Source organism: Salmo salar, chromosome 13 (assembly GCF_965601325.2).
Source record: "Salmo salar chromosome 13, fSalSal1, whole genome shotgun sequence".
Taxonomy (NCBI): domain Eukaryota; kingdom Metazoa; phylum Chordata; class Actinopteri; order Salmoniformes; family Salmonidae; genus Salmo; species Salmo salar.
In genome coordinates, this window is record NC_138303.1 from 62,261,423 (window position 1) to 62,276,963 (window position 15,541).

Consider the following 15,541-nt stretch of genomic DNA (forward strand, 5'->3'; position numbering starts at 1 on the left):
TGTCTGGTTCTGTGTACAGAACTCCACTAGACAAACAAATATGTCTGGGTCTGTGTGTTAAAAGGTTTATCTATTGTGTTGATAAACCATCAAGAGGAGGAAGTGACGATTTCCACCAGGATTTATGATTCTGTGGTCGTCTCATTTCCCTTAATTCTGCGTCAATATTTTGTATCAATAGTTACGGATGACTAATCTGATGATATAAACAAGAAGACCATTCATTCGCTTTGAAAGCATGATCATTAAAGACCATTCCAGTAGAGCTGAACACATGTTTATTGTGGTCTATTTGTGCTCATTTAGATGGAGATATAATTCCTCTGCAAGTCTGTATATTGAGTTGGCCTGGCCTGGCCTGGCCTGGCCTGGCCTGTCTGTCTGTCTGTCTGTCTGTCTGTCTGTCTGTCTGTCTGTCTGTCTGTCTGTCTGTCTGTCCTTCAGCCCCATATATTGTTCAGTTAAAGACAGATTGGCTCAGCAATGGAGCATTCCCATAGTGCTGCTAGGAGGTAACACTTAAGATACAAGATCCCCTATGATCCGCCTCCTGCCCTACCAACACAGCCCAGCATCTGCCCACCAGCATAGCATAGATGTCCACTGTGTTGTGCATTGGCTGTGTGTGTGCGTGCGTGCATGCGCGTGTGTGTGTGGAGGGGGGATTTAGTATTTTAAACATGGCTTCGTTGTTATGTCTGCCCAGGCTTTGATGTTCTCCAAACCTCCAACTAAGTGCCGCTCATTTTGGGTAACTCTGGAGAGGGAGAATCACTTCCAGATTGGGCTTCCTACTCTGTGTGATTGGGTGTTGGGTTATAATGGCAGGGAGTGGCAATGACAGGGGGAAGGGACGCTAGGAGTACCTCTGCCTGACCGTCAGCCACTAGACTTGGGCCCTGGGCACTGGATACACACACATGCAGAACGCATGTACGTACACACACACATTTACACACACACACAGGGTTGGGGAGTAACAGATTACATGTAAGGGATTACAAAAACCTGGTAACTGCAATCCGTTACATTACCAGCAAAACATATTGTAATCAGATTACCGATACTTTAGAAAAACTAGATGATTACTTCGAGGATTACTTTTAAATTCAGAAAGGATGTTTGCGAAAAAAATCTTTGACACTTTTCTGTTTTTTTCAATGACATTCAAATCAGCATTGAAAAAAGGTGCATGTTTAAGTTTGTTCCACCTGAGAGAGTCTGACCAGAAGTCAGAGACCACTATGATGACACACCAAATGTGTTTGATGGATCGCGGGAAAAGCGCAGGAATAGGCTTTTGTAGGTTACAGTCCAAGGTATGTCTTCCAATAGTGCGACTGCTGTCGGCATCAAAAGATTATCCACCTTGAATAAACGCTTGGAGGTAAGGATGACAGCAGTGGTGTAGTCTATGGTGATATGGATATCACTTATTATGGATATCTACATAGCGCATTGATGTAAAATTTGCTCTTGCAACAGCTGCATAGTGTGGATCCCAGCCTATGGAATAAAAGTGACACTTTTATTGCTCAATCTAATTCATGCTGATAATAATATATATTGATTCTTGAAGAATATAACGTATAAATGCCTCATGAGCTTAGTTCAACTGTCACACTCCATGAGAACCCAACATATAAGTTTGTTTTACTCCACTGTTTGTAAACAACGTAAATGCAAACAAACACTGTATAGCCTCAAAACATGGTTTAAATAATCATTTTAAACAACATTTCCTGAGTTTGGGTAATCCAAAAGTTACGTTACTGATTACAATTTTAGACAGGTAACTAGTAACTGTAATGGATTACATTTAGAAAGTAACCTACCCAACCCTGCACACAGACACACAGACACACACACACACATGAAACTGCCTCAGTCTTTTTATAGAAACCATAAAGTTAGTCATCCAGAGAACTATTGAAATGATTTCCACCTCTGGCCTGGACCCATATATAAACACACAGCCTGTTCCGGGATCAAAATAATGTGAAAGTTTCAGGTCTCATTTTGAAGACATCCTGTGCCACCTCAAACAACCCTTTCACTCTCTGTGCACTGCAGTCGTGTGGGTTGTTTCCCTACCTTTAGATTCAGGTTCTATACCCCCGTTCACCCAGACCTCCAACCTGTCTCTCACCTTTCAGTCAGTATGTGTTCAATGCGTGTGTGTGTTGGTGGGGGTGGTGAAGGGGGGTATTGTTGAGAGTATGTGCAGGGGGTGCGGGTGGGTGTATGTAGGTAATGTTGAAAATGTATGGGTGTGTGTGTGTTGGTGGGGGGGGGGGGGGTGTTGAGAGAATGTGCGGATGGGGGGTATGTAGGTATTGTTGAAAATGTATGGGTGTGTGGGTAGTGTTGAAAGTGTGTCTGTATGACTAATGCCGCAGCCCCACCACAGCAAGGCTCTGGCTCAGTCTGTCTCAGTGTGGTTCAGTGTGGCTCAGTGTGGCGGTGGTACAGTGGATTGGTAAACAGTCACAACTGTCTCCCATCTCGCTCATCTGTGTACTTGCCTGTCTATGTCTGCAGCCCAGAGGCTCAACCTGGGATTTCACAGGGGGCCACATATAGACTACACTGTATACGGTGGGAACAGGCTCTCTATTGTAATGAATAGTAGATGACATTACAACCAGAGTTGGTTTCTGTACTTAACAGAATGGTAATTCATGGTAACTTGAGATTGATTCACATGGGAAGGGAGTGTTTTACCAGTGGTATTTTATCTGTTCTCCTCATTCATGTAGTGACAATGTTACAAAAATATCAAAACTAGCTTGACTCTGATTTGGATTGGATCTCTTTACTTTACAAAAATCGCTTCTTTTTTTCACCTACCTGAAAGCCCCAAAGACCATTCAATCGAAATGATTCTACTTCATTCAGCCATGAGACATAACAGAGGGTAGACCTAGAGGAGGAACAGAGAAGTGAGTGTGTTTTAATCTAAATAGAGAGATTAAAGACGTTACTCTCAAAGCACTCTGGCCGTGCTCTAGAAAGGACCCCTAATTTCCGCTTCAAAAAACCCCTACTTAGGTCTGTGAAAACCAAAGAATACATTATGCGCAAAGTGTTTCATCAGCATAGGGAATGAAGCGGCAGAGACAAGGGTCAAGGTGTAGCCTATTGGCCGTCGGGCGGGGGGGGGGGGGAGGCCATCATCCATCATTAATTCCTAGTGATGTCTCAAACACCACTACGTCTTTTATTTAACACCGGATTCCTGTTCAAACACAACCCCGCGACAGATAAAAGGCAATAACAATATGCTAATAGATGTCCTTTTAAGTGAAATTAGATTACTGTAGGAGGAGCACCGTGCGTTTGCCGTACTTTTAAAAGGTTTAATATCTAATTGGAATTTTGTCTTTGATGTTATCGGAGACCGAAGATTGTAGATTGGCGTTATATTGAAGTCTTGCGTTCATTTCACCGCTCTTTAGGTGCATGCGCACTTTCGTGCGTACGTGTGTGTTCGTTTGCACTCGCTCCTATGCGTGTACACACTAGTCTGTCTCTGTTACAACGACAGAATCGCAATTATGTCGAAGTTGTGTGTGGGGGGGGGGGTTAAATAGAGGGAGGCTGATAATTATACGTTAAAGGAGTGCGCTCATTTGGTCTCTGCAAGTGTGTGTAAAGGAACACACATAGTGAACCACTTCAAGGACGGCTAATTGCCTTTAGGAAAGGAGAGACATCAAGAAACTGAAATATAAAATTGTGTGGCGGCTCTAATGTTACAAGGAAATGGTACATCAACCTCAGACCTTGAAACGGAACCAGTGGTCCTGCGGGGTTTTTCTGGTCTCTTACAGAGCTAAAGACAAGCGAGAGAGAGAGAGAGAGGCCTAAAGAGAGAGAGAGAATGAGAGAGAGACCTAAAGAGAAAGAGAGCGAGGGAGAGAGACCTAAAGAGAAAGAGAGAGAGGGAGAAATACCTAAAGAGAAAGAGAGAGAGGGAGAGAGACCTAAAGAGAGAGAGAGCTAAAGAGAGAGAGGGAGAGAGAAAAAGAGAGAGAGATGCCCTGCTCCTGAATATACTGTAGACCACGTGGTTTGTCAGATGCAAAAATACTCCTGAGATCCAGTGTTTGGAGGTTTACGTTTGATGTGATCAGGTGATAGAGGGGAATGTTGAAAGTATGTTTTAATGTGTGTCGGCACGGCGTGGAAGAACTGCCTTAAAGTGATAAGGCATTCGCTTTGTAAAACAGCAGGGGGCAATGTGAAGCAGCAGGGCAAGCCTCTCTCAGTAGTGCTGCTGCTGGAGTCTTCAGAGCTGCGGGGAAAAAATGTAAAACTTTTTCATAAATATGTACATACACATGGAAATCAATGCCTCTGCCAAACCTTCACACACACACACACACACACACACACACACACACACACACACACACACACACACACACACACACACACATTGAACAAATATGAAAGGCTCTGCTATTGCAACTGTGTCCAAGAACGGGTGAATACCTCCAACATGGTAACCACTGTGACATATCATATGTCAAACAGCATGCTGTTAGCATTAGAAATAACTGGATTTCACGTAAGTTATTGAAAGCCATTTGTAAACAGAAACATGAAAGCAAACAAGCTCTCACGCAGCCTCCCTTGATCATCAAAGGCCTATCGATCAAATGTACCCCCACACCCTCCACCCCTCCCCGAATCCCCAGCCAACCCAATCGGAGCAAATGTATTCAGCCTCCAAAGCACATCTGTTTGTTCCAAGCCATGCTTAAAATGACAACCGCCTCTCTTTCTCTCTCATTCTATCTCATTCTCTCTCTCTCTTTCTGTCTCTCTCTCACACTCTCTCTTTCTCTTTCTTTCTTTCGTGCTCTCTTTCTCTTTCTCTCTCTCTCACACACTCTCTTTCTTTTGTGCTCTCTCTCTCTCTCTGTTGCAGTCCAACAAAGTTTCGGTGGTCCAGCAGTCTCACGGGATGCACCCCCTGACGTCCCTGTTGCCGTACAGCAACGACCACTTCAACCCCAGCCCCCCTCACCTGCCCACAGACATGAGCCAGAAAGGTAGGTCACCCAATCATCTCCCTCATCATCATTTCCCTCATTACCATCTCCCTCTTCATCATCATCATCATCATCTACCTCATCATCATCATCATCACCCTCATTACCATCTCCCTCATTACCATCTCCCTCATTACCATCTCCCTCATCACCATCTCCCTCATCATCATCTCCCTCTTCATCATCTACCTCATCATCACCCCCCTCATCATCATTTCCCTCATTACTATCTCCCTCTTCATCATCATCATCTACCTCATCACCCCCCTCATCATCATTTCCCTCATTACTATCTCCCTCTTCATCATCATCATCATCTACCTCATCATCATCTCCCTCATCATCATCTCCTTCATCATCATCACCCTCATTACCATCTCCCTCTTCATCATCATTATCACCCCCCTCATCATCATCTCCCTCATTACCATCTTCATCATCATCATCTACCTCATCATCATCTCCCTCATCATCATCACCATCTCCCTCATCATCATCACCCTCATTACCATCTCCCTCATCATCATCTCCCTCATTACCATCTCCCTCTTCATCATCACCCTCATTACCATCTCCCTCTTCATCATCATTATCACCCCCCTCATCATCATCTCCCTCATTACCATCTTCATAATCATCATCTACCTCATCATCATCTCCCTCATTACTATCTCCCTCTTCATCATCATCATCATCATCATCTACCTCATCATCATCTCCCTCATCATCATCTCCTTCATCATCATCACCCTCATTACCATCATCATTATCACCCCCCTCATCATCATCTCCCTCATTACCATCTTCATCATCATCATCTACCTCATCATCATCTCCCTCATCATCATCACCATCTCCCTCATCATCATCACCCTCATTACCATCTCCCTCATCATCATCTCCCTCATTACCATCTCCCTCTTCATCATCACCCTCATTACCATCTCCCTCTTCATCATCATTATCACCCCCCTCATCATCATCTCCCTCATTACCATCTTCATAATCATCATCTACCTCATCATCATCTCCCTCATCACCATCTCCCTCATCATCATCATCTCCATGTCCCTCATGATCATCATCTCCCTCATCACCGTCTCCCTCATCACCGTCTCCCTCATCACCGTCTCCCTCATCACCGTCTCCCTCATCACCGTCTCCCTCATCACCATCTCCCTCATCACCGTCTCCCTCATCACCATCTCCCTCATCACCATCTCCCTCATCATCATCTCCCTCATAATCGTCTTGAGAAGGACCGTGGACTATTGTATTACTCTGCTGTGGTGACTGACAGGAGAAGTCAGGCCTTCCCACTCATCATCATCTCCCTCATCTTAACTACACTAGCCAGATGAGTGGGAAGGCCTGACTTCTCCTGTCAGTCACCACAGCAGAGTAATACAATAGTCCACGGTCCTTCTCGATTCCCATTTTATATGGTCATTATTTCACCTGAATCTAATTGAAGTAGTACTTCCATCTGAATTTGAACAATCATGAAAGAAGAATATGGTTCCCCTTTCACCATCTACTTGGGCCGATGCCTCTGTGGAGCCTCTCACTTCTCTTAAGTCAGACCTGTACTGTGCCACTGCTATGACCTTACCATGAAAAACTTTAGGCCCTTATTAATAGCATATTACTTGGGTCTGGAGTTTTTTCTGGTCAGTTCACGCAGTCATGGAAAACTCCTGGCTCTGTGTTGTGCTGCTGCCGTCTTTCCCGAACCTCCACACACACACACACACACACACACACACACACACACACACACACACACACACACACACACACACACACACACACACACACACACACACACACACACACACACACACACACCTCCACCCCTGGTTCCTGAGCTGCAGTGGTGGAGCCGTGTGGAACCGAGCAGCAGCTGCGGCCCAGAGACAGGGGCTACATCCCAAATGACACCCTATTCCTTATAGGCCCTGGTCAAAAGTAGTGCACTATCTGGGAGAAATGGTGCAGCCCAGAGACAGGCCCTTCTTTCCAGTGAGCCTCCGGCGGTTCCACCACCGCACTTGAAGTGGTCCCTTCCCCACGAGGGGCTGCTTGCCACACAACCCCCTCTCAAACACACACACACACACACACACACACACACACACACACACACACACACACACACACACACACACACACACACGCACACAGCTGGAAGCAATTAGGGTGACTATCACACAGGGCCATCTCGGCAGCACACAAGGAAGGTTCTGCTTAGCACGCTACTCTTACACCGTCGCTCGCACACTCGGCTTGCATAGTCACTCACAGACCCACACACACCGCGTGCACTCCATCACTCTCCTAAACATCTTCCACGAAGATGCTACTCAAATCCAGAGGGAGAGAGATGACAAACATGTTTGAGTTCGTCTTTATCAATCCAATGGAACTGATTCATTTTCAGTGGGATGAAAATGCCATTTTAACCCAAACACAGCCGGAGTCACACTTTAATTAACAAGCCAATGAAAATGTCATCCTGCATCACTCTGGTGAAGACTGACTCTGGCTGAATAGCAATCAGTGTTGGAGTATGGCTGTAGTTGGTCTTTGGCCAAGACTGGGTCTGTTTGTCAGAGCCGCCGCCTGCGTCGGGGCCTATCTCTGTCCCCTCTGAGAGACGGGCAGGCGCAGAGAGACAAACCCCCTCGCACAGACAGAGCAAGGCAGCAGGCCCCAGCCCAGACAACCTCTCTCAGTTTCCAGCTGGAATTCCCCTGCTCTCCCATTCCTTTTCTAGACTGGGGCTGAGCGGCGGAGCAGCTAGATAACGTGACAATGCCCAGGGGTGACGCGAGGGCTGAGAACCAGTGACTCACCCCATAATGAGAGGTCTGGCCCTACTTGTACACAGCTGATACCTCCTTACCTCAGACACCATCTCACCTCACCCCTCTTACTGTGCTACATCCTCTTACCTCAGACATCATCCCACCTCACCCCTCTTACTGTGCTACATCCTCTTACCTCAGACATCATCTCACCTCACCCCTCTTACTGTGCTACATCCTCTTACCTCAGACACCATCTCACCTCACCCCTCTTACTGTGCTACATCCTCTTACCTCAGACACCATCTCACCTCACCCCTCTTACTGTGCTACATCCTCTTACCTCAGACACCATCTCACCTCACCCCTCTTACTGTGCTACATCCTCTTACCTCAGACATCATCCCACCTCACCCCTCTTACTGTGCTACATCCTCTTACCTCAGACATCATCTCACCTCACCCCTCTTACTGTGCTACATCCTCTTACCTCAGACATCATCTCACCTCACCCCTCTTACTGTGCTACATCCTCTTACCTCAGACATCATCTCACCTCACCCCTCTTACTGTGCTACATCCTCTTACCTCAGACATCATCGCACCTCACCCCTCTTACTGTGCTACATCCTCTTACCTCAGACATCATCTCACCTCACCCCTCTTACTGTGCTACATCCTCTTACCTCAGACATCATCGCACCTCACCCCTCTTACCACAAACCTTGCACTGCAGGCCTACCTCAGTATCAGTATCCTCACATTGATTTCACATAGTACCTCACATTGCAGTGTACAGAGACTGCAGCTGACAATCAGCCGGAGTTTCCAGCAGCTTCTCTGACAATAGTCCCTTCAAGTACTCTCCATCCATGTTCCATTATCCCACTCAGCCGGCCAGTCTGTCTGCATCTCAGTCAACCTGTCAGTCAGTACATTCACTACAGACATTGACTATTAGTCATTCAGTGTCAACCATCATACCAAACGATCAAAGTCACACCATGTTATCACGTTTGTTTACGTGTGCAGCTTTACCTGCGCTAGGGGGAAGTACAGAGTGAAAAATAGAAAAGTACAGGAGAAACGAAAGCTACTGTAATGCACTGTACATTACTCTACAGGTGTTTCTTTCTGGGTCTTTTTTCAGGCACAGCACAAGAGCTACTGTCCAGTCATTTTGGATTCCGATACAATAACAGTTTCTCTTTCTGTGGTTTTGGCTACAGTAACAGGTTGTCAGTATTGAAATGCTATTTTGAGCCGTGTATCCTAAAAACATATAGAGGGGTTATTTGACTACGTTGTTTTATCTTGCAAGAAAGATACAGTTAACTGAACGATCTTGTGTGATATCAATTCACAGATGTTTTTTTTTTTTTTTTAATGTATTTGATGTTTTTCTTTACCGTAAGAAATGTTAAAGAAACAAAACAGTGCAATTACTACATTTTAACCGATAAATAAATCAAAAGTGACATTTCATTTTGAATTTACCTGAATAGATTCAAGTTAAAGTTAAATGTAGGTATTTAAAAAAAAAAAAAGGCTAAGAATTCAAGTTGAGTGCCTCATAAACATATTAAATATCAAGCGGGGTTAAAGTTGTTTCTGTAGACCTCTTATTGTGACGTAACTGTGTTAGGAAAGTAGAGATTGAGACCGCACAGTGGTCTGTACACGAGGGACAGAGGCTTTTTTAGGAGGGAGGGAGGGACGAGAGAGGTACATTCCAGTCCTTCAGATTTGTAAATGATCCAGTCCAGAAACAGGCCTGCAGCAACGGTAAATTACAGTAATCGGCAACATTCTTCTGCAACAAATATAGGTTACCTTCGGGTTGCGCTTAAGTGCTAGGTGTTCGCTGTTGACAAAGGACTTCCTTTGAAAGGCACAGACAAAGCCTTTTTTGTTTTGTTTCGGGACGCTGCACTTTTATGTCGGCCGACTCGATAATGGAAAACGTCCCGTTTTATTAAAACCATTTCGCTGCCTGGCCTAGCGAGCGTCAGTAGGGTGGGTGTCTGTGGCGCGGGGTGAAGTAGTGAGTGGGGTCCTAACCTCACAGGCTTCTGATTGACTGACACATCATGGGAAGGAACTTGTAGCTTGGATCAAGATCCCTCTTTGCCATGAAACAATTGTTGGTGGTGCGATGCAAGCCGCAGGGGCCAGACAGTAAAACTGCTTGCCCTAGGGGAAGACGACGTAAGATCAGAATGTCAAAGTCATGTTCACAGGAAACTGGCTGTTACAAAGGAGTGGAAACAAAGAACATAGTTCACGGCTCTGAGTTTCTTCATTTCACTTGGTAGTGGTTCAACAAGATGCTGGAGGGCTGACTTTAGACCTTAGTTCTCGTACATCGTACATCAACACCCCCTTGACGCTCCCAGTAGGGGTGTATGAGAATGGGGGAGGTTGTGCGTTTGACCTGTGTGTGTAATGGTAGGTTCCCAGCCAGGTAATGAGACCCTTGCTGCGTCAGGGGCTCTGAGTTAACAAGCCTGTCTTCTCCTGTGTGTCCCCTCCAGGCATTCACAGGCCCCAGTCCCAGGACATCTCAGGCTTCTACTCCCTACCTCAGGGCGGTGTGGGACAGATGCCCCCCTCCATGGGCTGGTAAGTCTCACGCACACACACACATACACACTCTCTCTTTCGTGCACACACACACACTCACATACTCTCAAGTACACACACACACACACACATACTCTCTCGCACACACACACACACCTGGATTACTCACCACTATTACATCAACCAATCCAGTTTCACCTCAGCCACTCAATATTTTTTGCATGGTGTTCTTTAATGGAAGCCTCTCCAACATAATCCAGGTAGAATCAGGAAATCCCCAGGGCAACTCTCTAGGACCCTTACTTTTTTCAATGTTTACTAATGACATACCACTGGCTTTGAGTAAAGCCATGTATGCGGATGACTCAACACTATACACGTCAGCTACTATAGTGACTGAAATGATTGCAACACTTAACAAAGAGCTGCAGTTAGTTTCAGAGTGGATGACAAGGAATAAGTTAGTCCTAAATATTTCTAAAACTAAAAGCATTGTATTTGAGACAAATCATTCACTAAACCCTAAACCTCAACTAGGTGACTAAAATGCTTGGAATAACCCTGGATTGTAAACTGTCATGGTCAGAACATATTGATACAACAGTCGCTAAGATGGGGAGAAGTCTGTCCATAATAAAGCTCTACTATACCTTTTTACAGCACTATCAACAAGGCAGGCCCTACAGGCTCTAGTTTTGTCGCACCTGGACTACTGTTCAGTCGTGTGGTCAGGTGCCACAAAAAATAACTTAGGAAAATTGCAATTGGCTCAGAACAGGGCAGCACGGCTGGCCCTTGGATGTACACAGAGAGCTAACATTACTAATATCCATGTCAGTCTCTCCTGGCTCAAAGTGGAGGGGAGATTGACTTCATCACTTCTTGTATATAGGAGAGGTATTGACATGTTGAATGCACCGAGCTGTCTGTTTGAACTACGGGCTTACAGCTCAGACACCCATGCATACCCCACAAGACATGCCACAAGAGGTCTCTTCACAGTCCCCAAGTCCAGAACAGACTATGGGAGGCGCACAGTACTACATAGAGCCATGACTACATGGAACTCTATTCCACATCAAGTAACTGATGCAAGCAGTAGAATCATATTTTAAAAAACAGATAAAAAAACACCTTATGGAACAGGTGGGACTGTGGAGCAACACAACACACACAATAACATATGCACTATACACACACGTACACATGGATTTTGTACTGTAGATATGTGGTAGTGGTGGAGTAGGGGCCTGCGGGCACACAGTGTGTTGTGAAATCTGTGAATGTATTGTAATGTTTTTAAAATTGTATAAACTGCCTTAATTTTGCCTTCGCAGCAGCTAATGGGGATCCATAATAAATACAAATGCAAACCACTTCATCCCACGCAGTTAGTAACTCCTATAAAGCTGATTATCGTAACAAATTTGGTGATTGAATAGTTCACTTCCTAAGATACGAACGCCCTGATTCATTGATCATATCTAGCCTAGAGTTCCAGTCTCAAAATGAAACTACTGTCTTCCCTTGCCTTCCCGGCCTCTAAGGCACTATCACAGAAAGAGGATACGATGCCAGAACATGTTTTAACACCCATAATCTCAGACACGCTGTGGCTAACAATCCATCCATTGACTTGAGCTCAACTTTACAAATCCATGTATTAAAAATCTGTAACTGGCAGAATAACTTTGAGCGAATCCCCCAGAACAATTGTGGGCTTATTTTAAATGTGATGGGGATTTGGTTCACCATAATAGAATGACAGCTAATACTACTTCCATTCACATCCATGCTGTGTTTTTTAAAAGCTGGTGGAGGACTTTGGCACTCCCTAGACAGGCTCCGTCCGCACGAGGCAGAGGTCTGCTATTTCTCTGGGCTCTCTCTCTCACTGACTTTTATTTCAAACAGTTAATGGTCACTGGAGTTTCTGTGGCATTGTCAACAAATCGTCTTGTTTACAAACTCGTAATCTTCTTAGTGCGGATTATGCATTTGTTTGGTTTTCTTGTGTCTCTCTTTGTGTGGGGAAAGAGAGAGCAAGGAAAGGAGATGACAAAGAACTGGATGTGACACACTCCAGCCACCGTATGGCACGTGACTGGGGCCTGGGAGGATGTGTATTGTCTTCTTTCCACGTGAAGCTAGGCAGCCCACTGTAGGCACGGCCTAGCAGATTGCAGTAAATTTCGCAGTTAATTTGTTTCAAAGAAGTTCAGATACAGGTTTAAGTAAAAAAATGGATCGAGATTTCTCTATAGTTTGAGTAGTTGGTACTCTTGACATGAGAGGGACAAATCACAAATCTATCGGTATGCAAATACACCGGAAAACCCCATCCGTGCCACAACACAAACAGGAAATGTTCTCTCCCCAGCAGAGGACAGACAGGGCTGTGGAGAGGAGAGGTGTTAGTTGGGTCCTGGATGTGGCTGTTACTCCTAATGGGCCTGTTGGCTGAGATTAGCAAGTGAATCCCTCCCTGAGAGAACCCTCTGGACCTGGGAGCCTCCCTGACACTGAGCCTCCTCTGCCTTCCTTGATCTCAGGGACCTCCTGGGGCTGAGGAGGGCTGGGAAAGGGGGTGCTGCTGCATATCAAAGATTCCTGCCCCCCCTCATACATCCATCCACCACCCTCATGTCATACAGGTGTAGAATCTTAATTTGAACAGTTTCTCACGGTAGGAAAATAATCTGGCAGCAACAGGAAATTTGAATTATTTTGTGGATTATAATTAATGGACATTTTTGTAGGGGTTGATACATTTTTTTGTTAGGGCAAATCATTACAAACATTAGAAGCCTTTTTAAACCTTGAGTACACTATACACCTATACACAATAGACATGGTCGCCCTGTTCATGGCTCCTAAGAAACTTCTCAGTATTTCGTTTTTTTGTGTGTTATAACATCTGCTAAATAAATGTATGCGATCAATAACATTTTATTGGGTTTGATGTGAAGTTTGCATTTCCTGCTGTGCAAAACAGGGTGATCAAATTAATATCCTACATCTATACATACAGCAGGACCCATAGTGAGGTTAGCAGTGAGGTTAGCAGTGAAGGTAGCCAGAGATACTCTATATAGGGTCATGGAATATTGGTTGACGGTAATTGGCGAGCCAAATGTCACTGTAATAACCGTTTTATTAATAAGGAAACGAAGCTCGTCCCTCAACCGATCAATCTCTCTTGTAGGACGTGGAACTCATATTCAAATTTGAAAAAATAGTTCCACATTTTATATATCGCTGCGCTCTCGTATGACTCTATGAAATAGGAAGAACAACTAGCTAGCTAAATTATTACAAATGTTGTGAACAGTGATTTAATAGTTTGCAATTGTGAGAAAATAGAAACAAACCAGTGGCTATCTCCTGCACAAATTCAAGACGTTGGTTGGCAACGTCTGTTGGCACTTTTGAATCAGCTGTGTAGCTAACTGTTAACTTAGGCTCCTGACATAGTTAGCTAGCTAGTTAGCTAGCTTTTCCGTCACTGACATAAAAAGCTTGCTTAGCCTGTTTCAATTACCCTAAAGTTGTTGACATACAGCCCCACAATTAAGAGGAACCGACTGTTATCAGAAATCAGTTCGTAGATCAGAATGTTTCTCCGCGATCGTTGGGTCAGCTGAGCACAGCAGCTGACTCGGGAGGCTACTGCAATGACTAGTGAATACTCATAATGATGTAAGCATTAGCACTACTAGCTACAGTACCTTGGTAGTTAGCTTTTGTTGGAAGATTCAACATTGTGGGCGCGTTCGAGCAGATCACGTGTCGAGTCGGTGACCAAAGTGTGCTGCATTATGGGGATAAACATTTTCGACTTGCGCCTACATGTTGGCTCCATGAACTTTACCAAAATCATGTGATCAAAGGTCAGGAAGTTTTGACAGCAGTCACCTGCAAGTTTCTGTAGTTGCTCTTCACCACTTCATCCTGCAGCCATCGCCTGCATTGTGGGAGGCTGTATTGTCAACCAATCATTAGGGTGTTTTTGTTTGACCCACGCGAACGTGACCAAAGATGTGACTGGAACAGGAACCAACTTTGCCGCAATACATGTATACAGTGGATATGTACAAATGAATGTGACATTTGAGGCTCTCTCACCAGTTGATTGTACAACGTACGCACATATATTTTCAGTTTGTGAGTGTGTGGGGTTGGAGACATTTCTATTTCGACATTATAAAGAACAACTTTTAGAAACAATAGCAACACTGCCATGTTGCACTCAGCCTTGCTGTTGGAAAACCACACCAGTGTCCGACTTTCGGCTGTCTCCTTGACTTCACTCCTAGTCTTTCCGTTGGTGACGTCACCCGCTCTGTGACGTCACTAGAAGTAGTTAAGGGACAGTTTTTGTGGAGCAATAGATAATGATGTTTCTTGGGTGGCAGTTGGAAATGTGTTCAGAGGGTCCCTGGCTCAAGCCCTGGTTGGGGCGAGGAGAGGGACGGAAACAATACTGTTACATTAGGATGGACTTAACTCCATAACCAGTCATGATCAAGCCCCTCATTAGCTAGCTAGTACACAGACTGAGAACCCAGACTGCCCGTATATACCTATAGCAGGGCTATTCAACCAGGGTCCGCAAAAAAAAAAAAAAAAAATATATATATATATATATATATATATATATTTTTTTTTTTTAAGTGTTGTTTTTCCCCCACCAATGTTTTTATGGATATCGCTAGCAATAACAGTATAAACTAATTTTGAATTACATACCTACAGTAGAACATTGGAAAATATATTATTTCTAATGATGTCGACTTTTCTAAACTCCTAATATTGAGGAAAATTACACTTATTGGAACCAATTACACTCACTGGATTATCTGACATAGGCGTTGAAAAGCACCCGCGAATAGGCTACCTGTGCAGCAAGTGCCACTGGCTGCTGGTAAGCTTTCTTGACTTCGACATAATGTTTTGTCAACACATGGCTAACCTTTGTTTAACCAGCAAAACAGCTGCTCTTAGAAAATGTGTTTGGAGTTACCTCTCTAGGTAATAGGCTATGTTAGAGTTTACACCCCTTCCGTGGGGAGGTCAAAATAATGAAAAATG

At 44.5% G+C, this 15,541-nt stretch overlaps 1 protein-coding gene across 12 annotated transcripts in view; it reads left to right on the forward strand.

Moving 5' to 3' along the window:
• The window catches only part of tcf7 (transcription factor 7), a 68,400-nt gene that overhangs the window by 37,590 nt on the left and 15,269 nt on the right, over nt 1–15,541 (forward strand). For all 12 annotated transcript variants that reach the window (XM_014136873.3, XM_014136871.3, XM_014136872.3 and 9 more), the window contains exons 4-5: nt 4,937–5,060; nt 10,402–10,489. In XM_014136873.3, the coding sequence (XP_013992348.3) occupies nt 4,937–5,060; nt 10,402–10,489 (212 nt within the window). The remainder of the gene's footprint in view (nt 1–4,936; nt 5,061–10,401; nt 10,490–15,541) is intronic.